Raw genomic sequence first — 27,131 nt, forward strand, 5'->3', positions numbered from 1 at the left:
TACATTGAATTTTACTCTATTTGAAACTAAATATATAGGATTGTGCACGCGCTTCTACTAGCGAAGTGTGCGCGCGCTTCCGCTAGCAGAGTTCTAATGCCCGACTACTAAGGTATTTGACTGAAGGAACTGAGGAACACCACGAAATACGTTAGTCAAGATTGTTTATGTTACGGCTAAGATTCAAACCGGACACTTCCCGAATAAAAGTCAGAAATGTTACCACGTGTGATAACTTTATTGGTCCTTTGTTGGCAAACTGTGAAAAAGAAGAATATTGCAGAAACAAATTTGCATGAGGGGTTTGTGTGAGTACGAGGGCATGTATTGACATTTCTGTGCAGAAAACGGAGCCGCGTCAGAAGACGTTTCTTTCAACTGTGGCGCTGTAATAGAGTAAATACTAGGAGCTAGGTGAAACAAACATGGGCTGTTGTCTTCCTCCTCCGGGATGCAGTGTAAATATTGGCGGGCTGAAACACGAGTAGAGTTTGGGGCGGAGGGGGGGGGGGTATGAAGGAAGACGCGATCTTCGTAGGCAACAGGTTCCCCAGCGGCTTAGGCAGCCTAATTTAACAACCATTGACGTCTTCACGCACAGCTACAATCTGAGCTCCATCGATTTATGTTTATTAATTCACACTGTTTCATCACTTCCTCTGTACGGCACGTTGCACATTAATGACAGTGTATAACCTTCATGTGCTCCTCCCCTTTTTCACAAAGGATCCTGTTTGATTCATTTTCTCTTCAGGAAACAAGAGTTGTTACCTGTCCTGAAGATGCAGTATGTTCCTTCAACGTTCGGTAAATATCTACCAAACCATACGGTGTCGCCGTAAGAGAAAATCATATCTCACGCTGTTAGTTCTTTTTTTTATTGCTAGTGGGGTGGGACTAAGTCCCTTGTACAGCGGCCACTTCTGGCCTGTTGTACCAGCCCCAGATGATAGGTGAGGGGGATTGTGGAGCAATTGGTGAAATGAAGATTGGCAGGGAAAACCGAAGTACTCAGAGAAAACCTGCACCAACCCCACTTTGTCCACCACAAATCCCACTTGACTAGACCCGGGATCGCGGTGGGAAGCCAGCAACTAACCGCTTGAGCTATGGCGCAACCAGCGAGTTAATTGCTCAGAAGTTTGGTTTTTCGCCGTGTAGGAAGGAAGTTAACAGTAGAATGCGCAGAGTTACCATATGAGGAGCTTCTTATGTTCTCACCGTTTAAGGCTATTCTTCAGACTCTGGCCATCGCCGTGACGCTTCATACAAACAAGACGAAATTTCGGAAGTGGGGTACATTTTCATATGCAAGAGTACAGGATATAAACAGATTTACACTCTACTGGGCTTCTTGTTCGTTTGTAATTTGTTTAAGGACGCTGTCATTAATTCTTACCGCGTAGAGAATAGACGATGATGATGAAATTAGAAAGGATATGGAAGGAAGAGGTCATGAACTCATTCACGGTATAATCTGGCATTTGTTTGGAAGAAGTGAGAGATCAAAAAATGAACCCTTTCAGTGTATTTGTATCTCGGTTGAGCTACTTCAACGCCTTGGATCAGGGTGAGAATTCCTCCATTTTCTCTCCAACTGAAGACGGAAACAATAATTTCCATAATGTTATTTTAATAAAAATAAATAGGGCTAACGTCAAATACTTTAGAAATTTAATTCTTAATATAATTTTCCCACATAGTATTCAATGAAATAAAGAAACATAATAACTATTTACGAAATTTTAGTCGGAATGCCAGAAGAGAAGAAACCGCTTATGAAACTTAGTCGAAGATTTGTTAAGGTTCATATTAGAGACATGGAATGCGAGACCATGAACTGGGTTCGTTCTGTTCAGAATAAGGTACAAATGATGGATTTCATGAACACCGAATACAAAATTTCGCTCCAGCAGAAGCCGGAATTTATATATTATGTTGCAATATTCACTTACAGGTTTTAAGCTGTATGTGACAGCAACACTTCACTACTTCTATTGCAGGAACTTCATAGCCTCACATCGTTGGATTATCAAGCGGGAACGTACTCAATATATTGTAATTACCTAGATCCCTATTCAACCATTCTCGTATGGAATAGATAGCTTACTTATTGTGGTCTAGAATTATTAAGTTGCGCGTTCATTTAAGTCAGTAAGTCTCCCTAACTTATTTATCACTTATTTATTATTCAAGGTGATGCGTATTTCCAGGCTTGGTACAGAACAGTGAAAGTAGTTACTATAGGATTCTGACGATGGTGTATAACGCACAGAGATATTGGGTTTTCGGACTTTATCCATCGTCCTGGTTTTTTAAGATAACTAAGAAAAACACGACGTTTCGGAAAGTGGATCTGTTTTCGTCCTCAGGTGAGGGAAAAACACCTATTCTGTTTGGTCCCTTAGAAAGAGCTAGCCTCAATCAGTGGTCCAGGCTAGCTTTTTCTAAGGGACCCAACAGAATAGGTGTTTTTCCCTCACCTGAGGACGAAAACAGATCCACTTTCCGAAACGTCGTGTTTTTCTTAGTTATCTTAAAAAACCAGGACGATGGATAAAGTCCGAAAACCCAATATCTCTGAGAGCAGTGAAAGGTTATGAAAGTCTGCCAGTCTGTTCTGTAGGGCACTGCGTACCTGGCCATTTTACAGAGCAGCGCCTTATCTAAACCTCGAGACGAAGGAGTATTTGATTCCATCCCTCTGTGTTACAGTGCCGCCGGAGAAACTTGTAATTGTGGATGAGGAAGGAACGGAAAGGACTTCGGTCGTCGGTCCATACTCAGAAGGCGCCGATCTGGCTCTTCGCTGTGACGTGTATGGTGGTAAGTATAAGTATCATACATTATGCGACACACTCTTGGATAGAAAATTCTTAAAATAAGCATGCTGAACTGGATAAAGGCAAGGTAAAATTGTCCCTGTGGTTAACTACTTAAACACTACACTGTGAAGATTTATGGGGGTGTGGATGTATAGATCCATGTTTTCTTGACTTCTGCACTAACTGGAGTGTTCAGATTCACGCCATGATCGCTTTACCCCATAGGAAATAGATCCCTGTACCCATTGGACTGGGGGCTGGGTGAGCCCTAGATCCGGTCTGGACAACGTGAAGAAGAGAAAAATTCGTGACTGGTACACCGCTATGTATAAAGTAGAATTCTATCAAATGTAACTAATTATATGAGTAAGTAAAATTTGCTTCTGCATTGTAACGTATCACAAAAGCGGCCTCTGTAGTCATGACTCAAGGTACGCGGGTTCAAACCCGGCGGAGGTCGTGAAATTTTTAAGGGCGCAAAAATTCAGGGAACAAGTCCTCCGGGAGGGACTTTAAGCCGTGGGTCCCGTGTCGTAGATTTACGGCACGTAAAAGATCCTCTTGTCTCAAGGAGATCTCTGAGCAAAATTAGGCAACAATTTCCCGCCCAAGTAGATTCCAATGCCTCTGGTAGATGGGGGAAGCATCGGGTACCGAGGGCCGACCTCGTTGGCTGAACGGGGCTGATAGCACGCACCAGTACCGGTAGGGTATGGCGACAGTAGAAATTAAAGGGGGACCCACAATGGACCAGTAACTGGTCTAAGTGCATGGGGAAACCCACCCCCTCTAATAATAATAATAATAATAATAATAATAATAATAATAATAACCTATCACAAAACTATTACAGTGGGTGGCAAGCTCCAGGCTCATGCTATGATGTGTTATGTATGTAGGGTACCAGAGATGTGTGAAGACAACGGATAATGTATGAATTGCCTGGGTGCCAATAGATGGTTCTCTGAAGATGAGGTTCTATCAAGTTCTCCCCTTCCCCTGGGATGTTGTAGCTACTCAGCTCGCCTTTAGAACCATTGGCTCACTGTCATGGCGTGTTTTGATTGAGAGTAAATCTGGGCCAGGAGGCTACTTTAACTCAATGAAGCACGATTTACTTGATGTGCACTTGTTTTCCAATTTAATATCCCAGCCTAACAATTATGAATTTTGTTAATACAAGCTAATGTTAACCAGGATGTACATATACGTTAATTTCGATTGCAAATGTTGTGCTTATAAATGTATGGTGATTTTCTCGAGAGCCCGAAGGCCGTGCACATCTGTCTACATTCTGTCAATTACTAGGCACTAGAGTCGTTGGGCGTATTTCTACTTAAATGCAAGAAACTTGACTGACTCGTAATTTTTCTCCTTACTCACTTCATTCTAAATATAGGAGTATAAACCTCCTCTCAATCAAAATAAAACAGTTTCTCAGTTAGTTAGGCACACACATGGGTGGATATGCGATCCACTTGTAATCCAATCACTGCAGACTTCCAGTTGTCAATTCTAAATAACAGATATGACTTCCAAATCCGCTACCGGACACCTGATGTATTTTATACACTTGCCTACCATAGCAAATTGTTAGGGATATCAAATCCTAATAACAACCATTTAGAATTTCTGAAGGCATTGTTAATCTTACTCGTATGCTACTCAAGGTGTTTATATCAAAGCCTTCCTCCGTTCTGATCCTTCTGTTTGTTACATTGGCACGGGCCCTTTCCGTATCTGTTACATCCACTAACAAGTCTCAGGCTTCGCATTAAAAAGGAATAAACTGCCTAAATTTTAATTATATGTGCTGCATGCGGATTGAACTAGCACATGTTTCGGCCAATATTGACCAGTATTAGAATGCATAGTCAAAATGATAAAGTACAAAAACAAACAAACTCCGTGATTTTAGTCCGCAAGCGAACTATACCGACCGAGCGACCGCCTCATGGCGAAGTTAGTGGCAACTCTTGCGGATAGAGTGTGTCTCGTGGTCAGCGCAACGAATACCCACGGCCGTTAATTTCGGTTTTATAGACCGGAGCCGCTATTTCCTTGAAATAGCTCCTCAGTTATCATCACGAGCCTGAGTTGACCGCGTTCCAGGCCCACTACTTCTCAGAAAAAATCTGGTAGCGCCGGGAATCGAACCCGGACCTCTGGATCTGTAGCCAGGAACTCTGACCACTAGACCACAGAGGCAAATTGAAAATTGTTACCTAAGTACTATAAACGGACTTAAAATAGTTATAGACATTAAGACTAAATTGTTAATATAATTAAAATAATGTGACATGACGTCAGAAATCCGGAATATTGGAGCCGGGGCGGACGTCCATTGTCGAACAATGCTTCGGTAACGCAGTCAAAATAGGGCCTCCGTTACCAGGTAGGACGTTGCTAGACTGGAGTTTTCTGTGACAACGCATTCATGACGAACAGTAGAGGAACCCTTGGGGGCGGTGACCTCTAACAGGGAATAAATTCCGTGCATTCAAACTGTGGTAATTCTTCAGATAAATTCGTCAGTTATAGCCATTAAGGAGGAATTCAATATGTGAACTGTTATAACTGTAAATAAGTGCCAGTAAACCCAATCATCAAATCCAGAACACGTTATTGTTAGTCACGCTAACCCCTTACACGTGGCAATAAGTTATAAATAAGAACTCACCTCCACCTGATGCAGAGTCAAGAAAACGTGGGTCTATATATCCACTCCCCCACACGTCTTCATTGCATAGTGCTTAATTAGGGAAACTTAACCTTTATCTATGAATATTAAGAGCAACTGGTTACAATAGGATGAATTGTTATGAATTGTTGAGTAGATATAATATTTAATGCCGTCCTTCGTTTCTGTTGCTGGTTACATAGAATATTTTATTAACTCTTAATGTAGGGCTTCTTATCTCTTATGTTCGTTTTCATATTGAAATATTATTAATGATTATTAATTAATCGTTGTCACAACTGTGTGACATGTACAGCATTTGAATTTGTAGGTATTTACCTTTTTGCCATCTCGCTGAACACTGTATGGTCTCGATATGTGATACAGCGTCTTTAAATAACCAAATAATCAATTCCTATGAAAAATATTTGGATCTAAGATGTACGGAATTCCAGAGCAACGAATGTATTTTTATGACGCGTTCTAATAAAGTGTCTTTTGCCGTGGGCAGAACTACTCAGTGAAAGAGAGTGTGCAAGTTTCATGTGTGTTTTCATAGAGCGATGGTTGAACATAGACCAGTGGGTTCAGTTACAGAATTCTGTTTCCCTATCATGCTACCATATATCTGTTATCCGGTACAGGGAATTCGCTTGTTCGTAATTAGTTAGTTATTGGAGAGGGTGGGTTTCCCATGCACTTAGACCAGTATTGGTCCATTGTGCTTCCCTCTATGATATTCTACTAGTCTCTATACTCTACCGATAATGGTGCGTACCATCAGTCCCGCCGAGCAAGCGAGTTCGGCCACTTGCTTGGCGGTGTCTATAATGCTTCCCCCATCTGTCAGAGGCCTTAGAGACTATTGTTGGGCGGGAAACGTTCTGGAATTTGGCTCAGTGATCTCCTTTGGAGATATGAGGTTCTTTTACGTGCCGTAAAGTTACGACACGGGACACACGGCTTAAAGTCCTTCGCGGAGGACTTGTTCCCTGAATTTTTCCGCCCTTAAAAATTCGACGACTTCCGCCGGGTATTTGAACCTGCGTACCACGAGTCATGAGGTGGGAACGTTACCTCTAGACTACGGAGGCCGCTTTTGTTCGTAATTAAATCAGTTATTCAGAGGAATCAAGTCGAAGATCATAGGCACCAGCAAGCAAGTGGTCAGTTACTCTGTCGATTACATGACGGAATTTAGCGCGCACGGCAATGCCTTGTGTCCAGTATGCGTGTATGTTAATATGACCGCTACCTGTGCAAAATATTATATGAATTTTTAGATCTGGTCATACTCAACAGAATGATCAGTGAATCTGGTCAACTACACTGAGATAAGCATTGTAGGGCGTATATGGATTATAAGAGGGCGTGTGCAGTTCGAGTTACAACTTGTTCCCTGCTCCGTCAGCGTCTCTTCCCAACCCCTGGGGCTTCAGCAAGCAAGCGACGTTGCTCTCTCTGCTGGCTTCTTTTCAACAAACACTGCGCGAGCAATCTTCCTGCAGCACACCACTCACCCTTACCATCACTTGAGACAACCCCACCCTTCACCCTACAGGCATGTGCTGTGTAATTTTTCAGCCAGTAGAGTGCTGAATTCAAGACAAATACGGTACTGTCAGCGTGCTTTGGTCTGTGTTGGAACGGGTGCTGGCTGACTCCAGCTGCATAGTGCAAGTTGCTTTTAGCAACATATTCTATACCTAAGAACCACTAAAAGCAATGTGAAAGGAGAACTTTAGGAAAAGAAATGTACGGATAAGAGCGAAGAAAAATACTTTAAAGGGTGGAAAAGTTCAAATTCTATGTTCGAAGGAGTTTGGTAACGACTTTTAACATTACTTTTGACTCCATGTGAACGTTCATACGTTGATTGATGTGGGAACACCTGAATTACTCTTCACAATTATAGCTTTTTGTATAGTTATGCACACTTCCCACTTTCATTGGACTCGATTGTATGACGTACAAAACGGCGGGTATGTGTGTTTTTTTTTATAGCGCAAACAGTGAATTCAAAATTTGTGAGATTGCGTCTGACTGATCGTTAAAGTCTTATTTTCCTGCATTGTTTTGTCACACAAAAATTTGATCGTGAATTATCAATACCAGAAAGGAAGACGTAAAGAAGCTGATGTTAAATAAACGGAAGGAAATATCGAATTCGACGAGGCCACAACAGGTTAACCCTCGAAAAAAGTGCAGGACTTTTTCTGCTCAGCGACATCCCTGGTGGTTTCACTTAAATCTGACATATAGCGCGACTGGCCGTAGTTCAAACAATGGCAGCAGGTATGTCTTGCCTTGTGGTTAACTAAGTATCACGCGTGAAGACACATTGGGAGTTCAAGTGGAACTTAGCCTAGGCATTAGGTGGAGGTGATCGTTTAACTTTACGCTTCACCCTCACAGAATAATCGGCCGGCACTCACTGGGTAAGAGTCTGGTTGGGCTCCTAGCCTGGTCTGGATGCTGTGGAGGAGAGCCCCCTTACCCTCCTAAAATGTAACCCTGGTTCCTCAGCCGTTAAGCTCGTCGCCTAGTCGCTATAAGGAGTAAGATATTTCAGCTGAGTAATAATTAAGAAAAGAACATTTTCTCTCAATACGTAGGTCACTCCAAAAGTAATGCACAACATTAAAAAAAAAATTAATTCTACAGTTTTGCTATTTGTAGAGTGCATAGAAGGGTCGTTCCCGCTTGTATTTGAATTTAATTCAAGCAATTCCCAAGCGTAGCGCTGTCATAGCACTCCTTCGAAATGGCTGCTGCGCTTTTGTACGTCAAAAGCAACGTAGAGTTCTTATGTTGTGAGAATGAGACAGTGAGACACATTCACAAGAGATTGGAAAATGTGTATGGAGATGGCGCTTTCGATCGCAGTACAGTTAGTCGGTGGGCACACAGATTATCTGGTTAATATGGGCAGGCCAATATTCGGGATTCTCCTGGCACCGGCAGACCGCACACCGCACAAACACCTGACAATGTGCAGCATGTTAACGATATGATTTTGGAGGACAGACGTGTGACTGAAAGAAATGTAAGTCCAACTGGGAATTGGGGCAGCAAGTGTGTGCAGAATATTGAGACAGTTGGAGTTGAAAAAGTTTGTACAAGGTGTGTTCCGAGGATGTTGACAGATGGCCACAAAGAAACCCGAAAAACTGTGTGCGGTGAACTCGTGGCACAGTATGAGAATGTTGGAGATCACTTTCTTGCGAGAATTGTGACGGAAGATGAAACATGGCTGCACAATTTTGAACAAGAAACAAAGCGGCAATCAATGGAATGCACCATGCAAACTCGTCCAAGAAAAAGAAATTTAAATCTGCGCCTTCGGCAGGAAAAGTTATAGCTACGGTTTTTTATTCAGATGGACTTTTGCTTGTGGACATCGTGCCACAAAGAAGCACCGTTAATTCTGACGCATATGTGGCAACCCTAAAGAAACTTCAAGCTCGACCGCATCGGCAGAAACAGGATATTTTGTTGATGCACGACAACGCCCGACCACACAAAACAAAAAACAAACTCCGTGGCTCGAGTCCGCAAGCGAACTATACCGACCGAGAGACCGCTGCTTGTCGGCGAAGTTAGTGGCAAATTTAACAGGTGGAGGGTGTCACGTGGTCAGCGCAACGAATCCCCACGGCCGTTAATCTCTGTTTTCTAGACCGGAGCCGCTATTTCCTTAAAATGGCTCCTCAATTATCCTCACGAGGCTGAGTAAACCCCGTTCCAGAAGCACCACTTCTCAGAAAATCTGGTAGCGCTGGTAATCGAACCCGGACCTCTGGATCTGTAGGCAGATCAGAGTTCGATCACTAGACCACAGAAGCGGTCCCAACCACATATGAGTCAGAAAACCAAGGACGAGCACCGATTAAAGGAAAATGACTAAAACATAATTTGGCCCGAGAACATTTTGTAATCACGACATTTTCATTTCCATTGTCGGCCGCGATATTGTTTATGGAGACTGAGGTATTATTTGCCGTTTCTATGTCTCTGCATGCAAGCTCGGCGAAACTGTAAAGTAGGCCACAATGACTCGGCACCCATGATTACCTTCTCATTTCATTCGACACCTTGTAATTCTTACAAATGAAGCCGCGTAGTCAAAGAATATACGTATTGTGAATGTACCTCATTTAAAATTTAACCATCACGTCACAGCATATTTCATTTTATTTTCATAAAAGAAGAAATCTCTGCTTCAGTGAGTTGAGCGAAGTTTGAAAGCCGCGAAACTTCCCGGGACGTCCCTCAAAATAACTGCAGTAGTACTAGAGTGAACGACTGTGACTAACAGAGACTTTGAACATACTGAGGTAAGAGTCATACTGTATTTGAAGCAGAGGCACTTGAACGTTTAAACTGTGAGAGTATTTGAAGATGAAATTCCGGCGAAATAATTTACCTCTTGCAACCTGTTTTACTACATTGTTTGAACTCCTAGATCATTCAGTTTTGCAGAGGGAAGAAGTTTAATCATGAAGAGGCACTTATAATAAGACTGTAGAATACGTACCAAGAGGTACCTGACACTTCAGTAGGAAAGGCAAACGTCAGTGGATGTTTGCTCGTCTTCTCATCCAGTCACACAGTTAACCAGTAACAATAAGTAACCTGACAGTGTTAAACGAACGTCACGGTCATGTGATCAGCAATATTCCATCGTATTTTTGAGGTACCGGATTCGATGTCGTACGGTTTAGATTTTTTTTTTTTTTTTTGCTAAACCGCTCAAGAAATTTCTGAAGGTAGTGTAACCGGTTCAGTACGTGGCTCTTTGGAGAGCCTGAGTACGTATCTCGGATTTCACCTTTACTATTGTACTTCTGAGAACAAGGTGGAGCTTACTCGTCAGACGTGTAAGCTTTGAGTCAGGGGGCGCAATTCGAAGAATTAACTCGTGTAGGACACGTGCCCAATCCTCTCCCTCTGTCTAGTCAAGATATATTGTAATGTCGGCTTGGGACTTCTTGCCATACCGCGGGGCACCAAGGCCACTGCCGAGGTTAATATACCGACCCTTCTTGAGTGACAATTTCAATCGTGTTATGAACTTCACGGTTACAGGAAGGAAATCCGTGTGTGCACTGAAAGGCTTAAGGAAGCCTGCTACAAAATTTTATTTGTGCCAACTGCAGATTTTTCCCCCCTTGGCACTAAAGCCGCTGTGGGCCTTGGCCTACCTCCATGAACTTCTCCGTTCACTTCGGTTTTTCTAGATCTTACACATTCGGTAGGACTCCTTGGGCGGGTGATCAGCTCGTCGCAAGGCCTCTACCTGTACACAAACACAGAAAAACGCACACAAACATCCATGCCCTGAGGGTGATTCGAACCCACGATCCCGGTTTCAAAGTGAGCGAAGACAGTACATGCCCAGCTGCAGACTATCTGTTACAAATATTAATTGCTTGCCCTACAAAACTGCGTGTATTGTTTAATAGTGATCATTATGTTGACGTTAAATATACGTAAAATTCTGAGTATTATTTGCATCGCACAACGAAGAGAAAGGTGGAAAAGCTTTCACCAAACCCCACTATCATACCATCCAGTGTCAGCCTATACACACATATTTCGCGCATGCGTGAGCCACAACTCCTCCATTATTAGCTACGTAATCCTCTTACAAAGTCCTGCCCTACCCTGAACCTAAGATTTGATGCAAATATACCGCTGATTGAAGTGAGCATTTAGAGTAAAGCAAGAAACTGAAGTGGACCCAGTCCACTGGCGCCTATCTGAAGTTAGACGGACATCACGTACACACGTAATCAAGAACTGTGAACGTCGTAAAATTATTAGGCAGCGCGGAGTGATACACAGAGAAACCCTAGACTGGTTGTAGCAGTAACTTAAAAAATTTTGAGTTCGTCATTCGCTAGTAACAATAAAATTCGACGCTATATGAACAGTCATAAAATGTAGATAAATCAAGGCACATATTAAGATTCCACACAGAACCCTCCCGATCTTCAGTCTGCAATGTAATGTCAGTCAAAGTTACTACATTATAATGATGTATGACTAATGTATCTTTGTACTTTGGCATGTATACCCGTTTCTAGGCAACGACCGCGAAGAAACAGCTGTACAATAGCCGTTACTACATAACGGTTCCGCACACAAGTGTGTTTCAAAGGCAACAGTTGCATAGTAGTAGTGAAACGGCGTTTTATGTAAGGTCTGTGCCGAGGTCTTATAAGTAGGACAGTCATTGGAGTGAATGAACAGTTGGTTGGTAAATTATGTGAGTTTCTTAGAGGACTCCTGCGTTTCAGTCCTTGTTATCTATTGCAGTTAGAAACTAGTGCTGAGGCATGGGGATAATTTGGAAACCTAGAGTAAGGGGAACGCCCGCCGTTGGAAGCCGTTACCAAGCAATGGCTGGTGAAGACACAATAGGCTGAGAAGACTGAAACACCTGTTTCATCACATATTACTCGTATGATGTGACTGAGAAATTAATCTCAATTTTTATGGTATCGCTCTAAAGGTCAAGGACATTCTCTGCGTTTTGTGCGTACCCGTGACGATTCTTGGAATCCATGATGCGCGAAACTTGCGATAGCCTAACCTAGACACTTCTAGACACTTGGTGCTTCGGTAAAACATAATTTCTGCTCGGTTGCTTACGACATTGTAACAACAGCTTAGTTTCTTTTAGTGTCGAATTAACTAGAACTATTAGAATGATTATTAAGCAATTCCCATGGATGCTATAGTAACATAGATTGCGGACTATTTTAAAACGGAGTAAAAGTAAAAAAAAAAAAAGTAAAGGTATCTGTAACAGGCCATGGAGACCCATAGGGATGTGAGATGTTGAGGTTCCCACATTTTCAAGACAATCGGTTCATAGATGGCGCAAGGTTGTCAGCCCTACGCGCCATCCGCCCTTTACCCCCAAGAATATTCCTGGTACTCATTTCTGTTAGAGGCTGAGTCGACTCCAGGGCCACTTTGCGGACGGAGGGATTAGGCCAATTGAAGAAAATCCAATGATCTCATCGGGACTTGAACCCGCTACCTTCCGGCTTGTAGCATAGAGCCTCAACCAACTCCAATTTATTTATCAAGCTGGATTGATAAAACCAGCATAATGCTGTCAGAATGCCGGCCGAGATTTGAATGGGTTGTATCCCGAATTGCTGTACCACTGTATCCACAAAGTACTTCCTGTGAAGTGACATATGTATGTGCTGAGTATTCAGTATTGTGCGTAAGAATAATATTTGCATACCTTGAATTTGATAAGGTTTTACTGCCTCTCAGTCCGTTGCTTAGTTTCAGCAATTGGTCAAGTTCTCTTTTCCGAAAAATTTTAATTTTATATTGGACCACATCAAAATTTCCCTTGCATGAAACGCAGTCAGTACGTTTAACGCCAAGACCTGTAGCAAGCCCATATGCCAAATAACAGCTGATCCACTAACACGTTCCGAGGATTAGTGCTTTGCCGCTGATACAGTGGTGGTATCCCCAGTCGTAACTGAAGCCCTTCAAGTGCGTGAGAAAACGGCAGAGCGGGCATCAAAGTGACCCACTCAAAGAGACGATGACGTGTGAGGGAAGGAGGGGAAGGGGGATGCTATTTGTGCTGGATTACTGCAGTCAGCTAATTGACTCGCCGAACCACAAACGGACTGGCCAGCTACTTTCTTTGATCTTGAAATTACACATCATCTCACATACATATCGGGCAAGCAGACGGAAAGGCTAGCGTAGCGTTAATTCTGTCTATAGTCAAGTTCAGCTTATTAAAAATAAAGTGTTTTTCATCCTGCTCTGTTTTCTTTGCTTTCGTTCCTTATAAAACTTTCTGTCTACCATTACGTTTGGTTCTAATATTTTTCTTTATTTTGTCATGTCAGTGTCCCTGATTTTTGCTTATACTCGTATATCACCAGAGCATTCACATCTCTTGTACAATATATAAAAACTCCGGTACATTTCTGAAGTGAAATAAGCAGCTCCGGGCTCCGCAGGAGGAAGGAAGGAAGGAAGGAGATTCTGGCTTGTTTCAATAAGCAGAAGATAGAACACACAATACAGAAAGCAGGGCCTCCATTTAGTATCTGCATGACGTGTTTGTATCTGCCCCTGTAGTGCAACAGATCACGACATCTAAATGGCGCTGTGTCAGAAGAGAACAAAACAGTGGCCATCACAGAAACGACTTGAATGGCAAGAAACAAAATGGCAACTAGATGTCATAGGCGCCTCAACGTCGTAGAATTTAATGTCTTGTTACTGGCATGCAGCGACGGGAACTCAGAAAGCAAGTGCCAATCCTACATATACATGCTACCAGAGATGGACCTAACAAGTAAAACGAGATTCTTCATTCCAAATTTAAAGTGTTATATTGCACTGACCACTTCCCGGGTAGGAAGTGCGAGACTGTTTTGAAGCTGGGTGTATAACCGTGTGTACCTTTCCACATTTCTTTCGGTTGAATCCGTAGGGGATCTTTAACCAGTTTAATACTGTTGTTCTACTACATATTCCGTTAACAATGCAACAAATTGTTCCTTCTTTCTCGCACTTTCACTTTCCACATAACATGTTTCGTCCCTAAATGGCAATCTTCAGATATCTTACTATGCTAAAACTGCTATACTGCACTAATATTGTCCATTCGTCACATATGCGGCAGCACTCTTCATGATTTAAAACATTAATCGTATTTGGTTTGTATTCATTGTGGTAGGATGTCCTTGTTGTTGTCGTATTTGTTGCAGTTGTTTGTATTTCTCTGTAATTGTTGTAGTTGTTAATCGTATTTGGTTTGTATTCACTGTGGTAGGATGTCGTTATTGTTGTGTTTTGTGTATTGTGTTTTGTTTGAACGTGTTGTCACTTAGTGTAATGTGTGTTACTAGTCTCTTGTGTCCTATTGTGTACTACTGCCACCGGGCTAAAACCCAATTGCAGTATAATAAATAATATATATATATATCATACTCGTACTCTGTAACCAATTGGTAATAGCAAAGTGTTACTCGTCTCCAAGCCGCGAAATCACAGATCTCTTAACCTTTGGGCACAAATGTCTAGTAGCAGCTGAGTTGGATGTTAAATGGCTGCTTTGTTATAGTTCGGCTTCAAAACCGTCAGGTGAAACACTGCTGCCATTAATAATTATGATATTTCAGCGTCACGGTTATACACTCATATAAACGCAATCGATACTGCAGTCCATCAAAGTGTTTGGTTGTCAAATGTCATTGTCTCTGTTGTCCTTGACTTCCTATACCTCCCTTCCAGTAGTTTTCCACATAAGGGTTCAAGTTGTAAACATGAATCATTCGGATCTTGTTGAAAACTACGGAGACGAAGCGATTTCAGAGTCCTGATTCCTACGTAATAACACTTGGAATACAATTGAATAGTACGCGCCTATTGTGAATACAAATGAAAAGAACGTATGCTTAGGGAGAAGAAACCGATTATGTGGCGCAAGACTACAGCCTCTTTAGTTTCGGCTTACAGGCTGTCAACAAGTACAGCCACAATTTTTGACAAAATTGGCGGTCTACCTGCCCCATATTATTTGCTAAACCACATACAGAAACTGGGAACATGGCGACACGAAACCCATGAGCCAGTTTATATGGCAGTCATCAACAGTGTTAGTAAAACTAAGAGACGAATGAACCTTAAAAGGTCACTTCAACGATGGAAAACGAAATTTGATAGAAAGAGGCCGCACATCAATCTACCTGGTCAATTGAGAGATCCTTTGTGAAGAGGGACAGACGAAAGGCACCAACTGCTATTTATGGTCCTTCATGACTCCGACGGAGAATATCTGTACCATTTTTCATTAGTTGAAAGCCAAGTTCACACCTTTGTTACGAAAACCACGAACGGCAGTTGGAGACTAAATTTCCTCTGCCAAATGCCACAGTTATCAGTCACCCTGAAAATGAGATCTACTTAGTTTAAGGAGAAAACTTGTTTTGTGGCATTTTATTGTCAAGATACATTAAAGTAACATTGATTGCAGTTATTTTGCTTCTAATGGAAAGCAGTCCTTACGATTAGTTTTAACTTGTTAAGGTTCCTTGCCGCTACAATTAATGCACGCTTCACTGTCAGATTCTCAGTTTAGGAGTTTAGGTTTTTATTGGCATACATTTCTGTTGATTTTCTTGGCGTTTTTTTTCTTTGGCCAGGTACTTACAGCAGGTGCAGAACCTCACTTGTTGCTTCTTTCATCTTGACATTAATACTAATATTTTATGCTCATTCGGAGTTCAGTGTGGATTGTTTGAGCGGTCCCCTGGATTATCTTAAGGATTTGTTCCCTTCACGTACTGAATACATAGTTAACATTCTGTATTCTGTTTGCTGGTTCCTGTTTTTGTAGAATTTCATGTTATGGGAAGTAGGGTCCTATTTTATATAAAGTTTGTTAGAAGTTGTGAGGATCAAATCTAAAATAAAAGAGGTTAGGTTTGCTTCAGATTTGGCCGCATTCAGAAGAGTGGTTTCCTGACACCGTACATTGTTCTTATTATTGCTGAAAGTTGTTAAGTTCCTTTGTCTTTATTCTAGATTATTATATCCATATTGGCAACGCGTATTCCAAGAAGGGTCTGCTAATTGTAATACAGTCCACTGCATTTGCTCTCAATAATACAGAGATATGTTTGCTAACACAGAATTCCTTTGTTTTGTGAGACATGTTATTTCTTTAATAAATGGCAGCGAAGGACCTAATGTGATTCCCAAGTAACTTGGATATTGTCTGCATATTAATGGCTGATTGTTGGAGGTTAGAGATATTGCTGCTGCTGGTCAGAAACTTGTGTTCTTCTGCTCCTACTGAGGTATGCCAGCTCTCATGGATACCTCTTACGTTACATACCGGCGACATTGCTCTTTAACGCGATGGCGACTGCTTAACTACACACAGTGTGACAGGAGTGACGTTTGCAAGCCATTTATGCTGTTTGGAAAACTGACAACAGCAAACTGTGATTGGGCGCAAGTCCTTTTTAAGGGGGGGGGGGCATACGTGAACTTCCCGACAATGCCGGTTGCTGAAGAGAAGAGAGGATAGATACGGGTGACAGAGTCTTACATAGAATTTCCTCTGTGCAGTGCCTGGAGAATGCAACCCACCGGAACCAAAATTTCTTCGTGTTTCTCTCCGTCTTTTGACTTGTGTCGCGGCTACATTTTGAAAGAGGTAAAATTAGTTTCACTGTAGGTGGCCAGAAACATAGGCGATTGTTTATTTTTTTTCAATCTCTTTCAATGTATCTAAAGGTTTATTTCAAGCTGAAGATTAGACATTTAAATAATATTCATGCAGAAGTTTTACTGATATTCTTTTCTTTTCATCTGTGTCAATGTCTGTTGGTTTATTCCCATAAGATCTTGAAATATTATTCAATATCGATTTATTGTCGTACCATATCAGATTCTTGTGTTTAGAGGCACACAAGAAAAGTATGAATCAAACAGGATCCTTACTAATTACGAGTATAATAAATTACTCTGTGATAATGAAGGGATGTTTCCGCGAAAATAAATTATGAATGTATAAATTTTAGTGTAACTCCTCTACACAGCTCTCTTATCGAATTAGTAGTAAACAGACATCACTGTGTTTGTTGTGCCTCTTCAGAATTGTGTACAGTTACCACTAATGGAATTTAATAAGAGAGTTTCTGCAGAATTGTTGAAAATACGAAAAGAGGATTTTGTCTTAATGTACGATACGAACTAATTAGCTTGAATTAGCTCGGATTAGCCCATGTTTCTATGGCAGTGCACTTGTATTTAGACTGTAGCTTATAACGGAAGTCTCGATTTGATAATATTATCTCTGCGCAGACATTACAGCAGATGAACACAGCATATATGTATAAAGAACAGATACTCATGTTCCAGATGCACTGCTGAATTTCGACTGATTCAGATCCAAACAACAATTTTAAAACGAAGTCTCTTAAGTTTATATAAGGGTCAAGGTTTTCGTCGCGACTTTGTACGAACTGCGATATTATCTACTGTAACACCGTGCAGACTCGTAGGTAATTACAAGGGAATCGGTCGAACCTTCGACCTGCACTCTTTTATCCTGAAAAAGCAGGCAGCATATGCCCTCCGAAACCTTAGCATCTTCTTACAAAATTAGACAGTGACACAACTTAGAAGATTATAATCTGAATGTCTAATTTTAAACTAAATTAAAACATGCGTGTCTAAAGGCATATGAAGCAGTGTTACAAAGTGTGTCTGATTGCTGGGTGTTATATACAGTATGTCATATAATCTATATATCTTCTTTACAGTGTTCTATTTTTAAATGAAAAAAATGCATTTAATTCCCAATATTATATATTATTAACCTTGTAGTTACAATTGTCTTCAATTTAATGGCGGTTGTTTCAGTACGTTTGATGCAATTATGCATTAAAACACATGTGTTACAGATTGCCAACATTTTACTCTGCAACTGCGTGAAAACCTTTTCTTGTATCACTTAATTTCTCGCCATTAGAGCGCTTTGTTTTCTCGATTCAATTTTCTTAACATTCCACAGTTTTTTTTTATTTCACTCAATTTAATTTATTCTAACAGTCTACGGAACCTTGTCTCACTTGGATCTAAATTTAATCTCATTGTGATCTTCTCAAGTTTACCGTCTCATCTAAACCTCAGAAATCTCTACAGTTTTGGTCTCACTTCAATATCTGTTCAGTTTTACCTTAATTCCGTATAGTTTTCTACCTCACCCCAATTACAGTTTTATCATTTCTAATCCTCCGAAATTCATAATTTTAACCCTCTACGTTTCGTTACATGAATTGAATACCATTTCAATTATATTTGGCCCGCATAGTTTCTTCTCCATGTCGCAACCAAATATTGCAGTTTATCTCAGTCGAATCTCATTCTAAGCCTGAATTTTTTATCCCTTGTTCACTTGTTTCTCTTCTGTCTGCACGCCGCGCCCACGTAGAAAGGGAATGACATATTTTACTTTTCCTTGTATAATTTTTAAGGAAGGCACTTCGCATATGTAAGAGCGTTGTTATATTCACGATAGCTACAAGTAATGAAAAGCCTGACGAATATATTTTTCAGTTTCTCCTCTAGCCTTCATCTCCCTAACATCTCTGTGTTTGCTCACCTGAAGTCTTGAGTACATAAATCATTATGAATAATAAGCAGCTTCTTCGGATTCCAAACAGCATAACAAATGTAGAACGGCAGTGTAAGCTGAAACCACTGACGATGATTTACTCTTCAAGGGTGGCGTCACGGTGGTGCTGGCGCTCTGCCCATCCACTCAATCCCTCTTCCTCCTAACTAAAAAAAAAAAATAGAGCGACTGGAACAACGCCTGTGTCAATATTACTGCCCTCAGGCGGGTATTGGCGATACTACATAGCCCTCGGCACAGATGGCCATTGGCTAGTTTGTGTAACATACCAATAGACGCCGTGAAATATACTGCGCGTTAGCAACGCCTTAACACAAAGACGAGCTTGTCATTCGTACAGATTTATATATTTAGCCCCTCTTTGGATGTTTAACGGAGCTGTACCAACTGGTAAGATCTATGTAGCGTTACGTAAGACAAAATATGCATATGAAGATGAGCAGATAATGATTTCGATTGAAGAGCTGTCACCTTCTTCAGAGAAGCATCGCGTCATTTCGCTGAAGTGACGGAAACAAATTTTCAATTGGGCTACGATTGCTTATTTATTGGCCCTTATTATCTATCATTTCTATCTCCACCATGCCCCGACGCCTCTCTTCTTTCTTCCTGTCTCTATTTATTTAGGGCACGCGGTAGCGTAGTTGGTTGAGGCACTATGCCACAAGCTGGAAGGTCCATGGTTCAAACCCCGATTAGATCATTGGATTTTTTTTAATTTACCTAATCTTCCAGCCGCACTATGGCCCTGGGGTCAACTCAGTCTCAAACAGAAATGAGTACCAGGAATATTCTTGGGGATAAAGGACGGCCGGCGCGTAGGGCTGACAACTTTGCCGCCATCTATGAGCCGATTGTCTAGAAAATGTGGGAACCTCAACATCTCACAACCCAAGGGCCTCCACGGCCTGTTACCTTTACTTTTTTACTATATTTATTTATTTATTTTCGACTGACAGGCTCAGTAGTGTGCAGCTTATGAAGGTCCGTTAGTAAAAACTTAGAATTGAATCCTTTGTCTGGAAGTGATTTGTTCTGGTCTAGCATATTGTATTTTTTGGTTGTGGTAGGTGTATGTTCAGAAGGTTATTACCTTCTGGATTGTGACGTCTCATAGGTTTGTAGATACAGAAAAACGTTTCAGTGCAGAAGTGAAGGGAGGCACCAGGTTCCTCCGTAATCATCTTAAATAGATCCCTCCACCATAATTCCTACACAGTAACCTTCATAGTTACCTAACTCAGAACGTTAAATGTCACAAAGATTGATATCCAGTTCAAATGCCATCGGTTTTCACTGTATGGATGCATAAATACGTTTTTATTAAAATCATAACTCCATAATGTATTGGTATCGAAATTAACTCTTTTATCTGTTAACGTATAAACAAGCTCAAATATTAGCTGCAGAACCTAACACAGAATGTAATTAGAATCATACACATATAACCGCAGCCACAAATGTAATTACATTCTTCCTTTATTATATAATATCTATCAATTTGGATGCATAAATCATGGCCGATACTGTTAAATGTTATTGTAATCGCTAGTAAAACGACCTAAACTTGCCATGACAAAAATAAAGTCCAGAGCCCTCTTTCTGCACCGGAAACCGTCACCGATGAAGAAAATTATTTTCTTTATTTTCACTTTGTTTGTTGTAAACCTGAACTGCCATGGAAAACTCTAGCTCATATTGCCTGTGCCATATTAATGAAATTCCATTAAGTGGTTTAGGAGATGAAACATGACAGGCAGAAGAAATTTACTTCTTCTTCAGACGTTTGCTCTATTCGCTTCGTGGTCAGAATGAACAGTATGAATGGGACGTTTTACTCCATATATATACACTTCATTTAATTTGATGTTAATTTATTTTATTACATATAAATAATACTTATAGCCTCCAGCTTCAGGGTCAAAGAATAATCCCAATCAAGCAGCCAGCAAGCAGTAAAGAGAATACTCACCATCTTCTTACTTGGTTTTTGCTAGTTGCTTCTAAAGCTTACTTTTTACCTTGAAGCTGGAGGCAGTATATTCCTCTGAAACGTTATAGAACTTGCACCGGACTGCACTGCATCATATCCTAGAGGCCACTACTGGTCATATTCACTGCCGTGAGAACGTCGGCTTCAACGTAAGGTTCCGGTGTTGTTGCCAATCTAATTGCACTACAAATCTTCACGACCTTGAGAAGAATATTGTAACGCATATGGCCATTGTTAGGCAGCGGATTGGCAAACACATTCACGAAGTTACGTTCTCAAAAATAGAAGGACATTCATTGCTAGGCGACTGGCCGCAACGAATAAGCACACTATAATATAGGAGCTGTTGGAGGTAGTGATTTCTCTTTCGTCCTTCACGAAGTTGCAAAAAGAGGACACGTGAGAAAGCTCAGAGGGGTCAGAAACTGTAAGAAAACTGAGACAGGAGAGGGAGAATGGAGCGGGCCCTCGGCATTAGATTGATTGTGATTGTAAAAGAAGGCGTCACTAAGTCCAGCAATCTAATCCAGTACTCGGTATTATTAGTCACGGAACGCCAGTCACGTGACATTATTTTAAATGAATTTCGAACGTCTTAATGAGGTTTATTATTATTATTATTNATCAGAGGCATTGGAAACTACTTTGGCGGGAAATGTGTTGCCTAATTTTGCTCAGAGGTCTCCTAGAGACATGAGGATATTTTACGTGCCGTAAATCTACGACACGGGACCCACGGCTTAAAGTCCCTCCCGGAGGACTTGTTCCCTGAATTTTTTCCACCCTTAAAAATTCCACGACCTCTGCCGGGTTTGAACCCGCGTACCTTGAGTCATGAGGTGGGAACGTTACCCCTAGACTACGGAGGCCGCTTTAAGGAGGTTCATACTCTGTGTTAAATCTCATTGAAACTGGGCGTTGTTCACATTGATCGCTTGTTGTAGGCACTGGTCTTAAATCTCCGGACATGTAAGAATGGCCAGTCATGGTGAGCTCCAGAGAGCAGATGTTCAGTAATGAACTGGTGGGTGGAACATATTGAATTAAAATTTTCAACTTGCTAGATTGAGAAAAAACTCAAAATAAAATCTTCAAAGGAGATCAATTTATTTAGCTAATAAATAGCTTTGTGTCACAGCATGTGCATTTACATGCTATAACGGATGGTTTCTTACTCACCTGAATATATGAAAGATACAGTGGTAATAATTACATTTGTGAAAACGTAATTTATTTTGGTCAAGGAATCAAGTAGCAGTAGGGACCCTGAAAAGGGGCAGAGAATTTAATGAAAATATAATCTTTAAAGCGAAGAACAATTTATTTTATGTAAGGTACCAAATGGCATAAGCTTTTCTGTAAAATGAATTCATAAAGTCAAATATAATATTCATAATTAAGTACGGTTCATTTTACATAGGACTCAGTGTTCAGGAAGCCTTCGGAAAAATGAAGAAGACTGTAGTCTTCAAAGGGAGCGCCATCTGTTTTGTAAAAGGTGTGGAATGACAGCTCGGGTTTCTTACAGTCTGAAAGTTTTACTAATCTTAATGCAAACTTATTATAATATAAAACATACATACGTTCCTCAGTGTCTGAAATTTTTCGTTGTGAGATATGAAATAGACAATGCGTCGTCGGACCAGGAGATCTGCAAACTAGATCCACAATTGTTGATATATTTGAAGGGAAAGGGAAAGGACTGCATTACTGCAGACACTCAGTGCAAAATTTCGTTGATATCCTTCAAGTATTTTCGAAGGAAAAAATTGCTAGGGACAGAAATGACTGCTATATTATGAGGGTCTTATTACTTGCACGCAATGCAAACAGCATAAATATTTCTACATTGACAGTTGAAGTCTTTTCCCTATAAATGTGGCACCCCTAGAAACACACATATATAAAACACACTGCTCTCTCCCTCTCTTTCTCTCTCTCCAGGTGTATGTGTATTTCTAACCCATTTTCGAATTTCGGAGTTTTCTTGTTGTGCTTTTTGTATTGTACAGCACTTCCATCAAACACCGCCTCTCCTGTGTATTGTAAAGTCACTTTATAAAATACGCTAGGCATATGCAGTGAATAGGCCGAGCCAGAATAAAGGCACAACGTCGGCACAGTGCATCGTGCAGAAGCTGGGTGTCGGTAGAATTAGCGGCATGGAATGTGGGGTTGGGGTGGGGGGTGGGGGGAGAGATTAGTTTGATGGAATCACTACTGCTGCAGACTTAGCCTTCATTCGTTTCAGACGAACGCTCTGAAGGATTCTACGTGTAAATTTTGGCATGAAGCGAAAGATTTTAATCAAAATATTAATTTTAGTGAGTGAATCTTCGTTTGGCTATGCTTTTTCAAATGTATTATTTATACATCATTGGATGGCAGGATGGCTCTCAATTGAAAATGTTGAGGCATATGAAAAGACGACAGTCACAATATATTTGAAGAAATTACTCCAGCATCTGCCTGGAAAAATTTAGAGAAATCAGACCGATTGTCAATCATGGTAGATGGCTTCCAGCCTGAGAATCGAACACTGGATTTCCAAGTATGAAGTAAGAGTGGTAATCATTGTGACTTGTGGTAATTTGTGCGATTTTCGGGAAGATTAACACCGTAGTTAACTCTACTAGATTTTCATTAGGTCGTTCCTTATATATAATCCAATGAATGTATATTTAATATTTGAATTACATTTATCCTTAGCTCTGAAAAGAAATCCTATATATCTCATATATTTTACTGCTGGAGTCAATAAAATTATCTGAGGTATATTTCTGTTCTGTGGTTAACAGGATAACTACATCAGTAAAATCCAATTATTGCTGATATTTCCAAAACAATAAAAATATTTCAGTGCATAGAGTACACGTACTTTCTAGCAAGGATAAGGAAGTGATACCTCAAACATCAGTCTCCTTAATGTACAGAAGATTAGTGGCCAAGCTTGGTAGCTGTAACCATTCCTAACCTCTGCACAATTACCAGTGTGTACTGCCGATGGCGTGATATTTGCGACTTTCATCTTTTGTCAAGGCGACTGCAGGGAGGGTACCTCTGATTGGGCCACAGCCGCTTCCTTTAGTATCCTTGTTACTAGAGCCACGATTTTTATATATTTTCATGCACAGTATGTACATAATTACCGTATTTACGCATGTATAGGCCGTACATTTTTTGCCAAAAATTCAAGAGGAAAACTGGGGTGCGGCTTATATTCGAAATATTCGAAATCACACTTCATTTAAAAAAATTATATTCATAATTAGTAATACAGGGTGTTCTACTCCTGAAATGATATTCCAAGAAAATTATTTTTTCTATAATTTCTGTCTGAAAATTGTGCTGCGGCCTATACACGCACGCGGCCTATACATGCGTAAATACGGTATATAAAACCTCTATATATATTCATTAAAATGTATAACATCACATAAAAGTAATATTTCGTTTTGCAAGCAACCTTTATTTACAATCTTTTTGAATGATCATTGAATTTTTATGCAAAATACACAGAATCTTTTCCATATTTACTGTTCTAATTGATTGTCTTTTATCTGATAGAGTGTGTTTGTAGGCTGAAAAGATATTTCTACATTACAAGATGTCACTGATGCGTATTTTAATAAAGGAATTTTCTCAGGAGCATTGTCTTCAGGGGATCAACATCCTTCACAGAAACCCATAAAGAGGCATCTCCTATGTTGCCTCTTATGTTTCACAAGGTTTCTTGATAACATATATATGCAGATAATGTTTGAGGACTGTTGACTAGTCTGGGATATATTGCGTGCAGTACTTTTCCAAAAAGGACCGAAATTCGGGTATTTGGAATTTAAACCAGGGCATGTTCACGGGCATCATCCAATTGCACATGTCCTTGAAGAAATTATTTCTTGAGGCCGAAGATTACTGCATCTGGTTAAAGGCATTTGCTTCTTCCAAGAACTCAGCTGCTTTTTCATTATATGTAGCGCGCTTTATACGTGTTGCTCCAACTACGATTTCATGGAACACGCAATAATTTTTTTGCAAGCCATACAGTATGATTTTACTGTCGGTTGTGAAGGACCCGTCCATTTTTACCCACAATTGTAACTTTGACGCCAGAGAGGATGCCACCGGTGTCATAACGATATCGACTCGCAAACTCGAACTTAAATCGTTGAACTGCTCATACAAAATTAAGATCGATTTAAAAAATTCAGGACAAGAGAGCAGATTGTTAGGATGGACAAGTAAGTTTCTGAGAGAGGGGAGGGGATTTTAACTGCAATACAAAGGGATACGATTCGAATCCTTAGAGAACTCCCCGACACTCAGGTCATCCTAATGTGCGGAATTTCCAGAAGGTTGTAGTTTACTCAGTTTTACAAATGAGACATTTCCTTCCACATTTCTCCGTCATTACAGAAGAATTATTTTGGAATGGTGGAGGAGACCATTAGTAAGTTGTTCAACCAAAATACACGTAAGAAATGTTGACACCTTCCATTTTGAAATTCAAGCAAAGAAAAATGTAGTTTTATGTAACATCCCAAGAAATGAAGAAAGCAGTCTTCTGGGATTTGGCACCGTGTATATGTGGTGTTAACCGACGTTTCGGAGGAACGTATCGCCCCCATCTTCAGGGTTGAAGAAGTATAGGTAAATCTGCAAGCGACAACACCGTGAGACACGGTCANACACCACATATACACGGTGCCAAATCCCAGAAGACTGCTTTCTTCATAGTCACCGCCGTGAAAGCCTCAAATCTTACATCCCAAGAAATGATTAGGAAATGCCAAAATATGTAGAAAAAAAGATCAACTGTAGTGATGCTAATGCTGCAATTTGTGGAAATTACTACTTTTTGAGCATCTGCATAATAAGAAATAAGATATGTATTTACATAAATATCCTAGCTCTGCTTATTACCGTTCATGATTTATCTCATTTGAGACAGTGTAAACTCCACAGGTGAAATAGTTCAGACAAGGAACCCATGAATCAGTCAACATTAAAATCCTAGTAGCTGACGTCTGTCTGTCTGTCTTTGGCGTAATATCGTATTTAGAAACTCTTTAAAAAGTCTGTATGCCATCTATCGACGAAGAGGTCAAATCATTTCCTCTGTCTGGCCGTTGTCTGGCATCTGCGTGTCTCTTCTCTGTCAAAGAACACGCTTGCAGTCCGGAATTGAACTGCATAAGAAAGAATTTATCGGATTGGACAGAATAAATAGAGCTACAGGGCAGTGGAAGCTGTTCAGGTCTGGTAAGATTACTCAGCCAGACTACTCAAATTAGAAAAACGCAAACAAATATTTTCTCTTCCTCAATCGTATCCTAGCAACGGATTTATAATAGTTCCACTGTAACGGTAGCATACATGAAGTCTCCTTTACACACGCTGACTCTCAACTGACTCGCTGCCATCTCTTCACAATCATCTTAAACTGCCGTTTCAAATGACACCCTCCGGTCTATCTCAGTCAAAATCAAAGTTGCTTTACGACTAAGGGTTTATCGCCAATCAGTTGGTCTTGGAGTTAAGTCCCTTGAGACACACGACCAGAGATATTTTCAACCGAATCGTTGCGGTCTTAGTCCTTAAGTATCATCCTCTCTGAGGAGAAGATGGATTTGCCTCTAATGAATATAGTTGGCCTTTTGCCAAGCGTGCATATCGCACTTATAGCAAGCTATTGAAAATTATTTATTTCGCACTATATACAAGTCTTCTGTCAGTACAGGCTGGGCTTGGCTGGCCAGGCCCCAGATCCTCTTTTTATAGCCTGGGGTAGGACCCAACAGAAAACATCGTTTCCTTACAATCCCTTTATAGTTATATAGGCGTGTTTACCTCGCCATTGTATACAAACGGCAGTTCTTCTATTGTTGCTTGTGTCTTCATTTCCGTGGAAACCTATTTATCGAACCGTTCCCTAGCAATGAACTATTCAGGGTTTCGACTGTCATTTCACAATATGTAGTCTTAATACTGAGAACGTTATTTAATAAACAAACATAGAAATATGTATGGACTATCAGGGTTATACAAACTCCACAACAGTTCTTAGCTTGGAATGCGGCAGGAGGACGCGGATAGACTCACAACTTGAGTATAGTATAAGTTACTCTCCTTTCGCGCATGCGTCGCCGTTAACAAACAGAGATAATAGATTACTAGTGCTGCCAGTTCGTGAGGTTACATTTCTGCATGACTTGACATCAGAACAGGATTCGCCGGTGCTGCGAGAGGACGTAGAATACTTCAAGTGAACGTTGTCGACGCGTGTGCATGTTACGAAGCCAAATCACCTGACTTTAGTCTGCGAGTGGCTTCATAGTTCGTCTGTCTGAATACAGCGTATATGTAAAGTTCAAGAGACTTGTGACAGCAACGAGCCAGAGTATTTCAGTCAGTCAAGTGGTTACG

The 27,131-nt window shown here is 40.7% G+C and overlaps 1 protein-coding gene across 5 annotated transcripts in view; it reads left to right on the top strand.

The window, feature by feature from the left end:
• Nucleotides 1-27,131, top strand: part of LOC111864651 (synaptogenesis protein syg-2) — a 1,101,357-nt gene that overhangs the window by 819,758 nt on the left and 254,468 nt on the right. For all 5 annotated transcript variants that reach the window (XM_023852046.2, XM_023852043.2, XM_023852044.2 and 2 more), the window contains one exon: nucleotides 2,716-2,826. In XM_023852046.2, the coding sequence (XP_023707814.1) occupies nucleotides 2,716-2,826 (111 nt within the window). The remainder of the gene's footprint in view (nucleotides 1-2,715; nucleotides 2,827-27,131) is intronic.

The sequence above is a fragment of the Cryptotermes secundus genome, unplaced genomic scaffold (genome assembly GCF_002891405.2).
Source record: "Cryptotermes secundus unplaced genomic scaffold, Csec_1.0 scaffold186, whole genome shotgun sequence".
Lineage (NCBI taxonomy): Eukaryota > Metazoa > Arthropoda > Insecta > Blattodea > Kalotermitidae > Cryptotermes > Cryptotermes secundus.